Here is an 18,882-nt window from a genome sequence, read left to right on the forward strand (position 1 = left end):
ATGTGAGAATTGTGTTATTTCCCTAACCTCATATGTTTGAGAAAGGGTTACACCTACTTGAAAATTAAGTTATCATTTACTCACCCTGGTGTTGTCCTAATGCCATATCCTGGAATAGACAGCACGTGTCACATGGGATCATTTTGATACTTTTCGTGTCTTTTTAAAAGCTTGATGCCATTTGCTATTCACTCCCATTATATGGACGAGCGCGAGTGGGACTTTTTTATTTTTATTCTCCTTTTGTGTCCCATAAAAGAAGGGTATACGGCATTACAACAACACCAGGGTGTGTAAATTATGACTTAATTTTCATTTTAGGCTGAACTATCCCTTTATGGGTAGAGGTTTGTTCAAAAAGTAATAGTGACGTTTAACTTAGCAAACACTACTAAATTTAGTTGTACTTAACTTTCTCTTTCTGTCAACAGTCGCACTGAAAAACCACAACTCCAATGGTTTGTCGTCGAACAACGGTAACCGTGACAACAGTAAAGCAACAGGATTGGTTGACGGCTGGCTGCATGAGGGAGAGCTCCTACTACAGGTCAGGAGTAAAAACACACATGTGTGTTTGTGTGTACATGTTTATGGCGTCCCTGTGCCTTCATAGCATGCTATAAAGAGTCATTTAAAGCTATGCCCTTAAGGAAGGAGAAAGGGAAGGAGAGGCTATTTCTGCCCAGCCTTGTTCTCGTTTCAGACACTTAGGCATGAATAATGCACAGACAGAGCTCTCATGTATTATAAAGGAAGGATAAAATAAGAGGTAAAAGTATTCTATAATTTTTTTTTACTTTGAAAGTTTCGCTCTGTCCATCCTGTCACAGCAGTTCTGAGAAGTTTGAACCACCTGTCCACTCACGTCTATACTTTTTCATTTCCTTATCCATGCTCTCACATTCTCTTCCTTCCTTCCTTTCTTTACTCATTTTCCTTCTTTCCTTTCTATTTTTCCTTGCATTTTCTTTGATCAATCCATCTCTTCCTTCCTTCCTTCCTTCTTTCATTCTTGTCTATTTCTACCTGTCTTTACTCTTGTCTCCTTCCTTCCTTCCTTCCTTCCTTCCTTCCTCCCTTCCTCCCTCCCTCCCTCCCTTCCTTCCTTCCTTCCTTCCTCCCTTCCTCCCTCCCTTCCTTCCTTCCTTCCTCCCTTCCTTCCTTCCTTCCTTCCTTCCTTCATGTATATATCCCTTCATTTTTTTAACAAATTTTCCTTCTTTCTTTTCTTCCTGTCTCTTTTATCTTACATTTCTTTTATCGGTCAGTCTCTTCCTTCCTTCCTTCCTTCCTTCTTTCCTTTCTTCCTTCCTTCCTTCCTTCTTGTCTATTTATTCCTGCCTTTATGCTTGTCTTCTTTCTTTCCTTCATTCCTTCCTCCTTAATTTCTACCTTTACCCGTTCGTTCGTTCGTTCGTTCCCTCCTTCCTTCCTTAATGTCCCTTCATTGTTTTTCTCCCTTTCCTTCTTTCCTTTCTTCCTGTCTGTTTTTCCTTACATTTATTTGATCAATCCATCTCTTTCTTCCTTCCTTCATTACCTGCTTCCTTAATTCTTGTTTATTTCTTCCTGCTTTTACTCTTGTCTTTCTCTTTCCTTCCTTCCTTCCTTCCTTCCTTTCTTTCTTTCTTTCTTTCTTTCTTTCTTTCTTTCTTTCTTCCTTCCTTCCTTTTGCCTATTATTTTTCTTCCTTTACGCTTTGCTTCCTTCCCTCCTTTCTTAATTATTGTCTATTTCTTCCTGCCTTTACTCTTGTCTTCCTTTCCTCCTTCATTTATATCCCTTCCTTCCTGACACGTTACTGCCTTCCTTTCTGTCATGCTCTATTCTTCATATTTTTCTGTCATCTTCTTTCTCTTCCTTCCTTCCCTCCTTCCTTAATGTCCCTTCATTTTTTACTCGTTTTCCCTCGTTCCTTTTTTCCTGTCTGTTTTCCTTACATTTCTTTTATCGATCCATCCCTTCCTTCCTTCCCTCCCTTGCCTCCCTCCTTCCTCAATTATATCTATCAATCTATCTATCTATCTATCTATCTATCTATCTATCTATCTATCTATCTATCTCTCTCTATCTATCTATCTATCTCTCTATCTATCCATCTATCTATCTATCGTTATATCATTCTATCATTCTATCTATCATTCTATCAATCATTCTATCTATCAATCATTCTATCTATCAATCATTCTATCTATCTATCTATCTATCTATCTATCTATCTATCTATCTATCTATCTATCTATCTATCCATCTATCCATCTATCTATCTTCTCTTTTACCACTGCCGTTCTCTCTCTCTCTCTCTCTCTCTCTCTCTCTCTCTCTCTCTCTCTCTCTCTCTCTCTCTCTCTCTCTCTCTCTCTCTCTCTCTCTCTCTCTCTCTCACACTCACTCACTCACTCCCCTGTGTTGTGTATAGTTGTGTGTGTTGGACTGTGAATGATGCAGTGGTACATATTTGATAGTAATGCTTCCTGACTGCTGCCCCCCTCCCCCTCCTGCCCCACGAGAGCCCAGTGTGGGCTGTTCTGCCGACCAACAAGCCGAAATATTTATACTGAGTGCTGCTATTTGGTCGTGTTTTCTGAGTGTGTTTGGACCAGGTGTGCATGTATAAATGAGTATGTGTGTGTGTGTTGGCTTACAATGCAGATGTTCAAGCAGTTGAGAGGGGCGCTGGAAGATATAACCCCTAAAACTGCTGTTCGACTTATGATGGGGTTACGCACTCTGAATCTTGTGGCTTATTGCTTTATGTTATAATACTGCAGCACATTTCTGTGTGCATATAATCTGGCAAAGACAATCGTATATTAACGTGGAAGAGATTATTTCTCGTGATGTATTGCTTTTTGCCTCATCATATCATGTTAGTTTATAGGATTCGGTTTGCATTTAGAAAGCAGAGAGTGGTTCTAGATCAGTATGTTTGCAACACAAATATAAGCACAGCCTACATAAAACATTGATAGGATTTCAAGAGAGCCGTTATTTACGCTCAGACGGAAGTCCCAGAGGATGCAGAGTTTGTCATCTTATTATAACTGTTATGAAAGGAACCATTTTCAACAATATTATAGTGTTTTAGCAGTATATATTTCTCCCCTGATGTCAACTTATAATGTTAGCCAGGCTTTTAGAATTTAGTGCTAATTTAGTTTTTATTTTATATTTAAGAGCCTTCTGGGTACTTGTATTCAAATAAATGCACTATATGAATGTATCAATATGTATTGTGCATTTGTTAATTCATTTATTCTAATGAAGACACTAGACTGTCCACACTTGGTCTAACCTTTATTACCAGTTCACAGCCAGTGCTCTTGGCTTTTATCGACAGTGTGTTTTTTTTACAGTGACTTTTACAGTAAATGTTTGTTTTTGTAGTGTCTGTGCTGTCGATGCATCAGATTACTATAATCACACAGATCCACACTCAGAGCCCACCAGATGGTGATGAGCTGTAAATTCCCCTCCACAAAAATACACACAGCACAAGAGCACTTGCTCACACAAAGTATTTAATGACAGCATGAAATGGACAATATTTACTTTCTCAATAATTGTCTGTGTTTTTTTTTTTAAATCAAAATCTACAGTAATACCGCTTTTTTTTAATGTAGTCAATATTTGGCTGGTTTAGCATGATCCATTTGTTTTTCTTTGCACACAACACGCATATACTGTAGCTAATATTTCTTAATGGATATCAATTCAAGTTGTTTTAGAACTTGTAAAATGGGGCTTTTATTTTGAAGTTGTTCTTTCTTCATGTCATTGTTCACTGATTCCAAGTATGTTTAATCATTAGTTTCTGTTTATTAATAGTCTTCATATTTTTGTTTTTGTGTAGCATTGGTTATTTGTAATTGTAACCAAAATTCTTGCGATTCTTGGCTAGTTTTTTATTTATTTTTATGTGAATCATAAATCATAAAATCATTTAAATGAAAAATTGAGTGTTTGCATCCTCCAAAGGTTTTATAACTGCAAAACCCTTACCTGTGAAACAGAAATCAGTGTATATTTATACGGCTAAAGTTCACTTGAAATCAAGATTGAAGTTTTGTGGCTTTTAATGCACATCTGTCAGCCGTCCGCCATCATATGCAGATATCTTTACTTGTACACTGTAAAAAATGTGGCTGCGATTAGTTAAAATTTGTTGAGATAACTTAAATATCCAACTTAACCAAACTAAACTAAAGTTAACTAAACTTAATATTTTAAGTCAAGCTTGAACACATACTTTTAAAAGTTGAAACAATGTTGGATTGGCTTTTTTTACAGTGATAGCGCATATAAGCAGTTAAAATGTACAATATTTTTCTTCTGGGAAAATGTTGCTCTTCCTGGTTAAATTGTACCTGAACAACACCTAGGTAAATTATGATAAATGTAACGTAAACAAATGCCCATTGAAAATTGTCGTTTGATATGGCCCACTCCAACTTCCTGTTTTAACAGGAAATACATCAACACAGGAAGTAAAACTATACTTGTCAATCCATTTTAGGGCTCTTTAAGCACACAAACAAATAAGAAACGCACAGAGAATCAAACTAGTCCTTCATTAAAAGCAGGTTGTCAATCTGACCCATAATGACCAGTAAACTAATAGTTTTATTTTCTGTTTCTTTGTTCGTTCATGTATGGTCACAGGCGCTCAATGGCTTTGTGTTGGTGATCACTTCTGAGGGGATCGTTTTCTACTGTTCTCACACCATCCAGGATTATTTAGGATTCCACCAGGTAATTATCCTTCTCAACAGTCTCTCACATAAACACATTCGCTGCGTCCAAAATCACGTACTGTCTGAGTAGGTAGGTTCTACATTTGAATTTGAATTTACTTCTCGATCGTTAAAAAAGTGAGCTCTATATAGTATGAATAGGAGTATAAATGAAATTCGGACATACTACATCCGTCATGTTGTTACTGTCACGTGACCTTCCAAAGTCAGTTGCGTTGCTTCATTGCCATTCATAAATCCTCTCCCGTGGCCTCATGGTATAGTAAAGTGTCCATCGAATGCACACCTCAGAATCTCGCCGGAAGTCTATACGTCTATACTATGTATTCTGACACACTACTCTTTTGGCGTACACTGTTTTGTGCATAATACAGTATATAGAAGGGAAGTATTTGATTTCAGACATAGCGATTCTGTATTTATCATACAGTCACTGTTATAATACTAATCCAATATACATTATATATCATTGGAACCTGAATTTTGGGATTGGATAATGCTGTTTATCTCTTCATGAAATATTAACTAAACATATTGAAATGAAAAATGTTTCTCTATATTATGTTCCGACACAAAATTTTAAAAAGTGGAAACAAATATGCTTTGTTGCATTTCTTTTAGTGTGAATTGGCCTTTATTTTGAAGTAGGATGCTTATGCAGCTAAATTATTTCCAAATTAGGCGTGATGTAACAAGTTTTGCATGGCATGTAATTCGTCTGTTCACATTGTAACTAAGGTCAGGACACAGTTTTTAATCTGATTGATAAGTATCCCCTGCACGTACATATTCCCAGAATCGAAATGACGTCAGGCTCAGCTGTTGGATAATCATTCCATACTTCTCATCTCTATTCTTAGCACACACACATATACCCATCAGATCTGCCTAATACTGAATAATACTGCGGTGTCTCTCGAGGAGCAGCTTGAATGCAGTAGAAATTGAATGAGCTTAATCAAATAGGCTTTACTCTGAGATTCAGTCTGGCACGGTGTAATCCAATTCATCATAATTTACTTATGAATTATCCAACTGTGGCATCACTATACTTATTTATTTTATGCTTACACTGTCCTCCTTTTGTTCTTTTATATATATATATATATATATATATATATATATATATATATATATATATATAAAAGATTCATTCATTTTACAGCACTAGTACTATATATATATATATATATACTGTATATATGTATATATATTATATACACAGTAGTAGTGCTGTCAAATCAATTAATCGCGATTGATATAAAGGTTTGTAAATATATAATATATGTGTGTGTATATACTGTATGTATATATACATACACACTCATATATACAGTATATATATTTATATACAATATATCCAAATATATGCATTCTAAAATGCAAATCAGCATATTAGAATGATTTCTGAAGGATCATGTGACACTGAAGACTGGTGTAATGATGTAATGAGTAATTAAGCTCTGCATTACATGATTGATGATCTTAAAATATATTCTAATAGAAAACAGTTATTTTATATTGTAATAATATTTCATAATAGTTTGACTGTATTTTTTATCAAAGGCATAAGATACTTCTTTCAAACGCATTAAAAGATCTCATCAATCTCAAATTTTGAATAGTAGTTTATATATTTGTAATTGGCCCTGAACATTTTAAACCCATAAAATAATGTTGCATCCTTTCAACATTATTTCTCTCACACTGTCCCTCTTCATTTGTCCCTCGATCACCCAGACGGATGTGATGCATCAAAATGTGTTTGATCTCATTCACACTGAAGACCAGCAGGCCTTCAGACACAACTTGCACTGGGCTCTGAACCCGCCTCCAACCAGCAAACAGACAGAAGAATCCTCACAAGGTCAGGAAATATTTAATTTTATATCATGGTAGCACTCTATATTGGTTTTTATATAGTTAATTTAGCTTGAAACTCAGCGAAAATGTGCATATGTATTAAATAACCATGTGACAGTGCCTATGTTTTGATAAACCAGTGAATTAATGTTTTATAAATTAAAGGGGTTTTATTTCATTCCTTTTTTTTCTTTTTCTTTTTGGAACTTGATGGACGCAAACCAAAAAATGTGATTACTCATTACAAATTATTGATAAAAGACCTAGATTTAGACATATTCAAATGAATAAGTTTAGAGCACCTGAGTAAGAAGAGAGTGACCAAAAATGAAAGAGAGGGTTTTTTGTTTTTTTTAAAAATGAGAGACGAGGGTGGTTTGACCTTTAGTGGAAGCTCCTGGAGTTGCAAAATAAATGTTATGGTCACTAAAACGTCCATTTTAATTAAGGATAACAGCGAACAGAAAGGATAAAAACAGAAATGGTGGTCATTGGATAATCCAATGATGAAATTCTAGACACGCCACCAAGTCTGAAAGCGTGTCTTTCTTCTTTGTTTCTCTTAGATGGAGATCCTGCCCCAAGTATGTCTCTGGTGATGTGCAACCCTGACCAGCTGCCTCCAGAAAACTCCTCTTTCCTGGAGAGAAATTTTGTCTGTCGTTTCCGATGCCTCCTAGACAATTCCTCTGGATTCCTGGTCAGTGTTAACCATCTAAGCTGGGCTAAAGCTTTCCTTTTGCTCTAAAAACCTAGTGAGTTGTCTACATAGGACCTGCTAATGTAATATTAGAAAATGTTCCTATGTTGGAATATATCTTGCTATTCAGAGTCTCTAAGCCCCGATGTTCCAGATTACAGAGTGAGCTAGCATCTAGGTTAGCACTTGTGTCGGATTGCAGCCAGAGATCAGAATTGTTGGAACACCTCTGTAATCCCTCTTAAAGGAGCAATAGGGTCATGGGGAAAAGGTTTTGATTTGTGCTAGAAAAAATTAGCAAAACAGCAAGAAGTACAAGAACCTGATCAAGTTAGCCTAAATTGAAGCTAATTCGAGGAAAATCAGGCTTTAGCTATAGAGTGCAACAGTGACCACTGACTCTTTCAGCAGTCTTTATTCCGAAAATATTTTTCCCATTCATTTTCTCCAGCCAGACAGCTGTCTCTTTCTTTGCTAATCTTGGCAATGCAGTAGTAACGATATCTGTATGCGTGCAAAACTCAGTACTGCAGGATTCTCTGGACTCACTGGCCTTTATTTTTCTCAGTCTCTCTCTTTTACTTTCTTTCCTCTCCATTCCATCTTTACCGAATCAATCTCCCTTAAGAATAGCATGACTACACGTAGCTTGTCAGGAGCGGAAAGCTAACAGGGGTCTCCCTGTGTGCTTAGAGAAATTCATTAGCATGAGCTATAAATACAACCAACCTCAAGCTCTTTTCCATTACGTTTATTTATTTTTTGGTCCGCTTAGTATAGAATGCAACCGTTCAGTTCTCTTGGGAGGTTCACAATGAAAATGCAATTACGGCCAATTAGCTTCCACCATCAGTATTTAGTTGACACACCCCTAAATCGGAAAGTCGCACTGAAAGCCTTATTTTTGTTTGCATCAAATTGAATATAGACGTCACTAATGTGACTAATGCGTGTCTCTGTATGAATACTTCATGAAGTCATTGCCAAGTGGATGTTTACACGACACCGTTTTCAACTTTTTCTGCGTTTTGGCCATTCATTTACACAACAACCATATGTTGGGGGCCTGAAAAATGCAAACTTTTGAAAACGGGTTTCAAAGTACAAGTTTTTTTTATCGTCCACTTGTAAACTACAAAAATGCGAATTTGTGAAAACGGTAACGTCATGCACATGCGTATTTGACGTGTTCAGTCTATATGCACGTAGTGTTTCTTTACAAAGTGGCATTGCCAACTACTGGCAGCAGAATACAGCATTTTTAGTAATTTTTTTCGCAAATCCGCAGATTTCGTAAATGTCATCATTTTGCCAATGGTGTCGCCTGTATGCGAAAAAATGCAAAAGAAAAACTTTTCCGTTTAAACTTTTTTGTGTAAACATACCATGAGGCATTTGTTGTGTAGCCTTACATAAGCAGGGCTATTTTAATTCAGGTATTGCACAAGGCGCCACAAAATGTACAAGCCATAAATGATTAGTTCACTTTAAAATGAAAATTAGCCCATGATTTACTCACCCTCAAGCCATCCTTGGTGTATATGACTTTCTTCTCTCAAGACGAATACAATAAGAGTTATTTAAAAAAAATATCCTGGTTCTTCCAAGTTTTATAATGGCAGTGGATTGCAACCAACAGATTTGAAGCTTAAAAATGTGCATCCATCCATCGTAAACAAACTCCAAATGGCTCCTGTTGGTTAATAAAGGCCTTCTGAAACAAACCGATGAGTTTGTGTAAGAAATCATAAATAACACGTTACAAAGTAAAGTTCTAGCTTCTGGCCAAACGGCCATACGCAGTCTACTTTCCCCTAATACGCAACGAAATTTACAACGTCAGAAGTAGCGTAAATATCAGCAGTACATCGCATTACTCGCATAAGTTGCGCTTTACACTTAAGTGAAATCGGTATGTTCGTTTGGCCGAAAGCTAGTTATTTTACTTTATAAAGTTTTAAATATTAATATTTTTCTCACACAAACTCATTGTTTTGCTTCAGAAGGTCTTTATTAACCCCCTGAAACCGTTTGGAGTTTGTTTACGATGGATGGATGCACGTTTTTGAGCTTCAATCTGTTGATGGCAATCCACTGCCATTATAAAACTTGGAAGAGCAAGAAAAATTTTATATATAACTCCGGTTGTATTCGTCTGAAAGAAGAAAGTCATATACACCTAGGATGACTTGAGGGTGAGTAAATCATGGGCTAATTTTCATTTGAAAGTGAACTACTCCTTTAAAGGAATAGCTCACCCAGAAAAGGAATGACATGAAAAATAGGTTGTCGAGAGTGCCTTCCAGCCATGAAATGTGTAGTGTTTTTTTTGTGTGTGTGTGTGTGCATATTTATAGGTGACACAAAATAAATCACAGATGACATACATAAAATACTCACTCGTGGATGTCATAATCTCCGCCAATCAGAACAAAAGGTGTAAGGTTTCGTAACCAGTCACAAAAAATGAAAACATTCAGATATGACACATTCTAGACAGGTCGTACAGCCTTTATTGATAGATGACCTAGCTTGAACTCTATTGCCACATTGAGTCAGAGACAAATTATGTGGTTCACCAAGGGCATGCCAACAAAATCATTAGCTCCAGCTGTGTATGTACATATGCATTACATGTGCATTCATGCAAATGCAATACAACATGATTTTTTGTTTGTTTAGATGTTGTGAAGTTAATTTTAGAAGTTTAAATACATCCTCTTTGAATATAAAATTCCACTTTGATGTTTTTCACTATATATATGCTGTTTTGTATAGTAGATATAACAAGGTTTGTTTTCATGTATGCCCCTTTAAGGCCCTGAATCTTCTAGGGCGTCTGAAATTCCTGCATGGACAGAACAGACGATTGGATGACGGAGGCCAAATGCCACCCCAGCTCGCCCTGTTTGCCATAGCAACGCCCCTACAGCCTCCTTCCATACTGGAGATCCGAACCAAGAACATGATTTTTAGAACCAAACACAAGTTGGACTTCACACCAATGGCCTGTGATGCTAAGTAATGATGAACAATTCTTTAAATATATACATATATATAAAATAACATGCACTGTGTAAAAGTGTTTATCCTAGTTATACGGCATCTTCGTAATACAATGTTAAATGATACAGAAATCACTGATTTTGGTTCTACCTGTGTTTCAGGGGTAAAATCGTTCTTGGCTACACAGAGGCAGAGCTGCGAGTTCGAGGTTCAGGGTATCAGTTCATCCATGCAGCCGATATGCTCTACTGCGCCGAGAACCATGTCAGGAGTAAGATATTCCAATTTCTTCAGATTTGTCATCTTGGAGTTTTATTGTTCAATTCAGAAAGAAAGTTCAATTTAACCTTCAAGTTCAATTAACCAATAATGTGATTGACTGAATACCATTAAGATTCAGAAACAGCTATGTTGAACTGTCTTTCTGCTGATGCATGCTGACATTGTTGCCAAAGGCTTGGTGTCTAAAATAAACTATAGTGACACTAAAAGACATTAACCCTGTTTGCTTAGACAAATACTTGAACAAGTGACAGTCCCCTCATTCAGTGTGGTTCACAGAAGGTGATTGATAATGTCAATTTTATGGGCAAGATGTGTGTGGATTTACCACAAGAGTGAAGGAAAAAAGAGACAAATAGACAGAGCAAGAGAAAGGAAGAGGAATGTTTTCCCATAATCCCATAGATTATGAAGGAGATTGGATAAATCAATAAGAGCAGAGAGACATGTGAACTAGAGCCCTAAATCCAGTATTGAATATATATATTGAATATAGAACCAACAGTCTATAGCAGAAAAAGATCTGGTCTATACATTTCATCTGGGTTTACAAACTGTTGCATTGTCCTTTGCAGTGATCAAGACTGGAGAAAGCGGCCTGACTGTGTTTAGACTGCTTACAAAGGACAACCGTTGGAAATGGGTACAAGCTAACGCTAGACTTGTCTACAAAAATGGCAAGCCTGACTACATCATTGCCACCCAGAGGCCGCTTGTGTAAGTAAAAGTCTAATATCTAAATGAAATGTATACTTCTATGTTAACAGTATACACAAAATAGTTTATTAGCATGCTAGTGTTCACCTTCAAACTGTTAAATAGCATGGCAAATTAGCAAAAGTTTGATGTAAGTACTTTTTACATGTCCACTGACAATGTTCTTTTATTCATTTATTCAGAGAAGAAGAGGGCGGAGAGCATTTGAGTAAGCGATCTATGCATCCTTTCACCTTTGCCACTGGAGAAGCTATGCTGTACCAAATCAGCTACCCCATGCCCGGCTTCCCCGACACCCTTCAGAGCAAAGGCAAGAACAACAAAACCAAAAAGACCAAGGTGGACAAAAGCTCAAAGGATGATGTGGACCCAAGTTCTCTGCTGGGAGCCATGATGAGACAGGACGAGTCTGTTTATGTTTGCCAGCCTGCTATGGAGCCTAGAATGTCATTCCACAGTAGCCTCTTCAATGAGCAAGGAGAGACTAGCACTTTCTCTTCTTCTGAGAATGAAAGTTGGAATCCGGTGCAGAATGGTGTAACTGCAGTCTCCAAACAGGAGCCATCAAGTTTTGACCCACTACTGGCAACATTAGATTCTCTGTCCCTGGAAACTGAGGAGAGCTGCTCTAACAGTGAGCTATTCAGTGCCCTGGAAAATCTTGGACTCAACGCAGAGGACCTGGAGTTGCTGCTTCTGGATGAGAGGATGATCCAAGTAGAGATGGAACCGGATTACATACCATCTCTGAATGATCTTCTCACCAACAATGAAATCCTCTCCTACGTCCACGACTCACTGGAGAACCGGATAGAGGACTCGACAGATGCTCAAAACCCTGCCGCAGTATTAGATTCTGTTAAACCCCCTAAGCCACGTTCTGCTTCCGAGTCAGCTCCTCAAGTTACTTCCTCACTACCTGCTCCCCACGTCCCTTTCTGGCCTCAAAAACAGAGAGCACCCATAATTCATCTCTCACAGCGTATGCAGCAACATCTCAATGGCCAGTCGGTTTGCCACAAAACCGAGAGTTGGATCCAGGCGCCAATTCCTCAGGTGTCTACAACAGACTCTGAGACTACTACTTTTAACCAGCATGATACATTGTTGGTGAACTCGGTACCAGTTGAACACAATGGTCACTGGGTCTCTGAACACACACAAGCCAACTTGAACTCTCAACTTGGTGACAAGATAACTAGTAAAGCACAGCCACAGCAATGGCAGCACAGCCAGTTGCTTGTCCCATTCCAGTATAAACAGAAAACAGTTGAAGATAGTGACACCCCTCTGAATGGGGTCTACAATGAACCCCAGTGGCATGGATACAACTTCACAGACCAATTGGTCACAAATGGACCTTGTTTTCCCAATGGCACACACACAAAGGCACACACACAAACATTGGGTACCCATGTTGACTGCAATATGACTGACAATGCAGGGGTGGATTTTACAATGAACAGCAGTTCCGCTGTGGATGCAGGGCAGTTTCAGGCAGCCATGGCCTGGTCTTCGTCCTATCAACAGGGTTATCAGAAACAGCAGCAGCAGCCAAAGTTCGCACCCAATTATTACGCCTCCTATACCAAACAGAACTCCTCTCTGGAGCATATCCTGGGATTAGCCACACCTTCAAACCTTCCCTCATTGACAGATTACAGCTCTGAACTGACCCATGACACCACACACAGTAAGGTAAGAATTAAAGAAGGCTATAGTTGCACAGTGCGATTTAACCAAGATGGACAAGCTCCTGGATCAACATCGCTATTAAACTTTTACAAGCCAAACCTTATCCTTAACTACAACCCTAAGTACACCCTCAATTCCTGATTTCAGATGGTTAATGAATGGTTGATACAAATGTTGTTCAAGACCCTAATCCTAAAAATGTATTGGTTGATACAAATTTTGTTCCAAGACCAAGATAAGGGAAACCAAAGGTATTGCAGTAGCTCTAACCCTAATGAAACACACTTAACCAGCTAATCAAGGTCTTCTGGGTCTGAGTAATGCAGGGAGGATGCCCTCCAAGTAGGAGGATTGGAAACCCCTATCCAACCCTGTTTGGTATTAACATTGTCAAGTTCGGTATAGATGGATAACATACTAGAAATTGTGTCAATTTGTCTTTAACATTTCATATAATTGTAAGGTTCCTACTAACCACCCCTTACAATATTCCATTTTACATTGTATGTGATGTTGAGACAACTTGGATTGTCTAGCATAGTAGTTTAAGGGTATTCTGGGGTCTAAACCCTGACATGGCCCACTCCACCCCCTCCATATTTCTATCTCTTTATTTCCATTGGCCTAAATGCTCACTCTGACCTAATTGTGCTCTGTATAAGAGACCAAGATCTGATGGGTCAAAGCTAATGTGCTGAGATTGCATAATGCACAGTGACAGACCTACAAAGTCTTGTCAGTCTCTGGAGAGTCGCTGTGGGGCCCCACACAGGTGGATGTTTGCTTTGCCTGCTGTGTTGCTTTATCATGGTGACTGTGGTTAAGATTGTAATCTTCAGCTTAAGAGTGTAAGCTTCCAGGTCAACCCACCAGCATTTTCCGCTGTACTGATGGCAGCCAACTGTAGCATCTAGTCTATTGTAAATGGGGAGCCCAAGGCTATATAGGAGAGATAGAGGAAGAGAAGCCTCCACAAAAGGACCGCTCATGCAGCAGGCAATATTCTGAGACCATGGGCCCCTGTCTGCACTCATTTATCCAGACAGTCTTGCCTTTCCACATGTAGTGCACCATGCTGTTGTTCCACATATAGGGATTGTGTCTTTTGTAGATTGTAAGCAGTGCTTGCTAAGACAACTTTGTTGCATAACACATTCGTTGTTGTTTGTGCTACAGACATAAATTATATCTAAAATCATGTGGCTTGTTGAGGAAGAGGGGTGCTATTACTTTTATAAGCAGTTAGACTTCACTAGCACTTCACCTGGCAGATAACCAAAACATGTGAAACAATCACATAGACTGAAGGAGGGAAAGTGTCATATCTAGACCTCAAAGACTATTATAGAGTGGACTGTTTTGACTTGGGCCTGTGAGTAACAAACTAGCAACATGCTAACAAATCATGCAGAACACCTTATCAGTTGCACTGCAACACCCTGACATTGTGGTAGTGACTTTTGCACTGTTTATTGGCTAGTTTTTAAAGATGCATGTTATGATATAAGAAAACAAAATGTGAGCAACTTTTGCAGACAAAAAAAGAGGGATATGGATAGAAATAATGAAATGAGGATGTTAAACAGAGACGTAAATCATCAATGGAAGGGCAAGCCAAGACAGAAAGGAAGACAATTATGTCTATGTCCAGTACTAAATTCTGGGCTTTGGGTATGTGTCTGTATTCAGGGTCATTGCTCTCAGCTGAAAGGAGAATAGAGCTTAAATGCCCAGTCAGGCATGAGCAGCTATGACCTACAATCCGGCATCAACATTACCTCATGCATACTAACACTGCACTTGCAAAATAGCTATTGGAGCTCTGTGATTTTGCCAGGGTTTTACTTATCATTTGCACACCATTCCTGCACCATACCAAAAATGAATGAGTTGTTAAATTTCTTGAAAGCTATTTTCTATTATTCTTGTAATTGCTTGTGGTCAGTATCCAGTCTTGTCTGTACGGTGTTGATCCATGTTAAAAATCCGAGAATCAGAATTATTAGTGGGCGTTAGAATTATTGCTGTTATAAAGCTAAACCTGTTATAAAGTTTATGAATGCATTTCAAAGTCTATCTTTAAGATACGCTTTGGTTAGCATGTTGAATGTAGTTATTTTTGATGCGTTAGCTTCTAAAAACAGCAATTAGGCTAGTTTGTGTTTCTGTATGTGATCCTGTTGAATGTGTAACGGTACGTAGGCTAGTAAGAGCTGTGCATGTAAACCTCACTCCCCTGGCCTCAAGAAGCATGCTAGCGACTGACGCTAGTGGCTGCGGTCTGTAGCGTCCTTGTTAGCACGCACTTCCCACACCGAAGACCCCGGTTCGAACCCTGCTCGGAGTGGGTTGAGTAGGACCGGTTACAAATGCATCTTTTGAAGACCTTAAATGACCCCACCAAATACAACATCTGTTGTCCAGCTGCCGTTAACCTGCTTAAATAAGCAACCGCTGTGCTAGTGGCATAAGTGAGCTCTGTAATTTAGGTCAAAAGTAGAGAAGTCACTCTAATGCCAATGAGTTGTCGTGGTTGCTTGCTGTGGATTTTTTGTTCTGTATTAACACTATAAGACTCTTAAAAGCCACGTTTAGCTAACCTAACAGAAGCCATGTGGTGCATTTTATATTCAGATTTTGGACATTTTGAAGGACAATGTTCATTTGTGAGATTCACTCAAACCTTTTTAGCTAGATACATTTGCTGCATTCGCACCATGTCGTAAATACGAGATGAAAACACAACACGTGAAGTTCTGGCAAATCGATGGCAAAATAAATCTTCAGCAGTCAGGTGGTACTGCGGTCATGTGGTACAAATCAGAGCTCTCAGAAAATTCAGAGTTTACTAGTTGTAATTACGTGTTCCACACGAAAGTAAATGATTTTTACAAGTCGGAATCTCTTAATTACGACATAGCGAGAACGCACCTTTTCACTTTTAGCTAGCTTTTTAGCGAAATACTTCTAACATTTGTGTTTTTGTTTGTGTTTTCAGATGGAGACAGGCTTTATACTCAACTCCACTAGTGTGGCCTACTCAGGAAGTTGTTTGGTTCCCAACGGCAATGCAGTGGCCACACCCGGCAACAGTCCCAACCCCCTTCCTGAGCCCCTCCTACCTCCCCCAGACCCTCAGACCACTGGTTTATACCTCTGAACACACTTAATATAGATCCGTCCGTAGAGATGCCATCAATCACGAGAAGACTGTCAAACAAAACATTTAAAAAAAAAACTTGATTTGCTTACCAACTTGAATTACATTAATTTCAATTCAAATGAGCCAGATTGACCTCTGGAATATCGAAAACTCCACCCAACATAATGTGATAGTATTCTCATTGATATTATTTCCGATGTATATTTTTTGGGGGATTATTTCTCTAAGTGTCATTATTTACTGCTGCTGTGTGAGATGTAGGGACATTTTCCAGTTGGCAGATGCAGTTGATCACAATTTGAGATAATCCGTCTGTAACAGGTGCGTGTTTGAACATAATGTACTGTACGTGTCAGTGTGTTGACGCCAATCGGCAATCTTTGGGCCTCATTCAATGAACACGAGCTGCACAAATTTGCGCAAGTTGTTCATAAAATCATGCTTACGTGACTGTAAATCACGTTGAGAGTATATGCAACGTATAGCTCTTGCAAAACTGATTGTCCTGAATCGCAGTAAATGACTTTGATGTTTATATGAACAATAGATTGGGATGCATATTTATTTATGGAACAAAGCAAGGGTGTAACCGACTGTTTAATGAAAAAAAAAAATATGTGAGATGTCAATAATAAAGCAGTTAGCAGTACGAAAAAGAGTGAGACTCCTCTGTAGATGTCACATGTAGATCTGAACCCTTCTCACTGTTACATTTTGTGAGATTAGATTATGGAAAGATGATTCTAGATCATCTTTACAAATCAACTTACCTTTTAGATACAGGTGTTCATGTGTATAGTAATTCCAGAACCAACCCAGTCTCACGACGAAGGCGTAATAATTTGAATTAGAATCGGGCAAAGTCATACAATTTTAACATACAATTGACTTGTACATGTTCTATTGACTTTAAATTGCTTTAATTGGTTGATTTGTCTCAATTGGAATTTTGTACAAGCCAACTTGTAATATATTACAAACTTGTTTTGATTTGTCTCAATTGTAGAGAAAACCGTACATCACTTTGTACATGCCAACTATTACGATTTTTAACATGGTTTACTAATACAAATTATTATGCTTTTGTCATTAGACTATGTTGTTCGTAACTTATCAATAATGCATTTTAAAAACCAGTTCCAGAGCAGGGTATTTGTCTATGAAAAGAGATTCTGGAAGCTTACATTGTTGAATGTGTTGAGTATATTGTAAAGCAGTTAAAAGAATAAAAAGAATATGGTGCTGCAGGGTGTTTAATGAATAAAATTGTTAATTGTTATAGTATTATGAAGTCACTGAGAAAATGAACCTCCAGGCCAGCCTCTTTGTTTTTACGTTTCTTTTTAAAATACATATATATGCTGTATTACAGACATTTCTTATAAGAGTTACCACTGGCTCATCTATGGATTCAAATTTCTTTAACACGTATATGAGAAAACAATATGACAATCATTTACAAAAATGTTTAAAGAGTTCAAGTTTGTAAATAGTCAAAAAACGTATTTCATATTGTTGTAAGCACTATTTTAAAGAGCACTGCAACCTAACCAGGTTTTACTTTTTCTCCGGCACAAGATGTAGGCTTCTAGAGAGATGTTTTTTGGAGTAAATATTGTATTATTTTTTCAGGTAATGTGTTCTGTTTGTATATTTTAATAAGAAGTTTTACACTTTAAATAAAAAAGAACATGGTGCCATACTGGTCAATTTTACTTTCCAGAATTTAAATGTTTTAATATTTGTTTAGAAATTATGTCATCCATGTCAATGATTTGCCATGTTTGTTTTTTCCATGTTTGATTTTTTTTTAAATCACGTTTGGATTTATTTTAATATTCTAACACACTGAAAGTAGGCGAGACGATAGGTACAAATGCAGTTCTGTATTTTTGTCATTTGACTGCTTGTTGAAATGTACAATTTGGTCCTTTAATTAAAGAATTTGTGCAATCACAACAGGTGTCATGATCATTTCTTCTGAATCTTGTAATTTGACATTTTTTCTTGGTTTAAAATTTTGCATAGATTACGTATTTAACTAATTTTCTCTTCCTATGATCCCAATTTGTATTTATTTTCTACTGAAACCAAGTAGTTATCCCTAGATGAAGTTACAGCATCTACCAGCACAGGCTAACGTTTCCTGTTGCAACAGGAAGTTGGGGCGGGACATATTGATGGGTGTGTCCTTCAGACGAACACAGTGTCGACCATGAGTCACCATGAAATCAGAATCAACTATTTTTATTGTTTATGGAATTACTAATTACTTACTAATCAAAATACCTTCAACTCTCTCGTGCCACAACACCTATTCTCTGTTGAAGTGTTTACTGATGGGAGAGCAACCTGTCACTCACATGAGATCGACCTATAGCAAACCACAATGATCAATGCACAAAATCAAGTCCCGCCCTACATCTTTTCTCGTTTGAGAAGCATTTCACTCGGATATAGGTCACAATAGGGAAGAAAAGACTATCGCAACTTACGTTTCATGACGACTTTAAAATATTGGAGTGTTAGCTTTGCAACATGCTAATGTTAAAACTTGTCAACTGTGAATCAAATCTTTCTTCACTTCATGAGCACTATTTGCGTAACCTGTCTAGCCTATGTAGAGCTCTAAATTTTTTGATAGGTGAATGATTACATTTTGAATCGGCTACGTTAGTCATCATTACAACACAGTTTAGCAG

At 37.8% G+C, this 18,882-nt stretch overlaps 1 protein-coding gene across 1 annotated transcript in view; it reads left to right on the top strand.

Annotated features, from left to right (window-relative positions):
- The window catches only part of ahr1b (aryl hydrocarbon receptor 1b), a 42,653-nt gene extending 24,401 nt beyond the window's left edge, over window positions 1-18,252 (top strand). The window contains exons 4-12 of the mRNA XM_079593167.1: window positions 432-547; window positions 4,663-4,752; window positions 6,495-6,621; window positions 7,184-7,317; window positions 10,136-10,338; window positions 10,485-10,594; window positions 11,181-11,322; window positions 11,505-13,020; window positions 16,016-18,252. Of these exons, the coding sequence (XP_079449293.1) occupies window positions 432-547; window positions 4,663-4,752; window positions 6,495-6,621; window positions 7,184-7,317; window positions 10,136-10,338; window positions 10,485-10,594; window positions 11,181-11,322; window positions 11,505-13,020; window positions 16,016-16,177 (2,600 nt within the window). The 3' untranslated portion in view covers window positions 16,178-18,252. The remainder of the gene's footprint in view (window positions 1-431; window positions 548-4,662; window positions 4,753-6,494; window positions 6,622-7,183; window positions 7,318-10,135; window positions 10,339-10,484; window positions 10,595-11,180; window positions 11,323-11,504; window positions 13,021-16,015) is intronic.
- The last annotated feature ends 630 nt before the right edge of the window (window positions 18,253-18,882 follow it).

This window comes from Phoxinus phoxinus, assembly GCF_949152265.1.
Source record: "Phoxinus phoxinus genome assembly, chromosome: 20".
Lineage (NCBI taxonomy): Eukaryota > Metazoa > Chordata > Actinopteri > Cypriniformes > Leuciscidae > Phoxinus > Phoxinus phoxinus.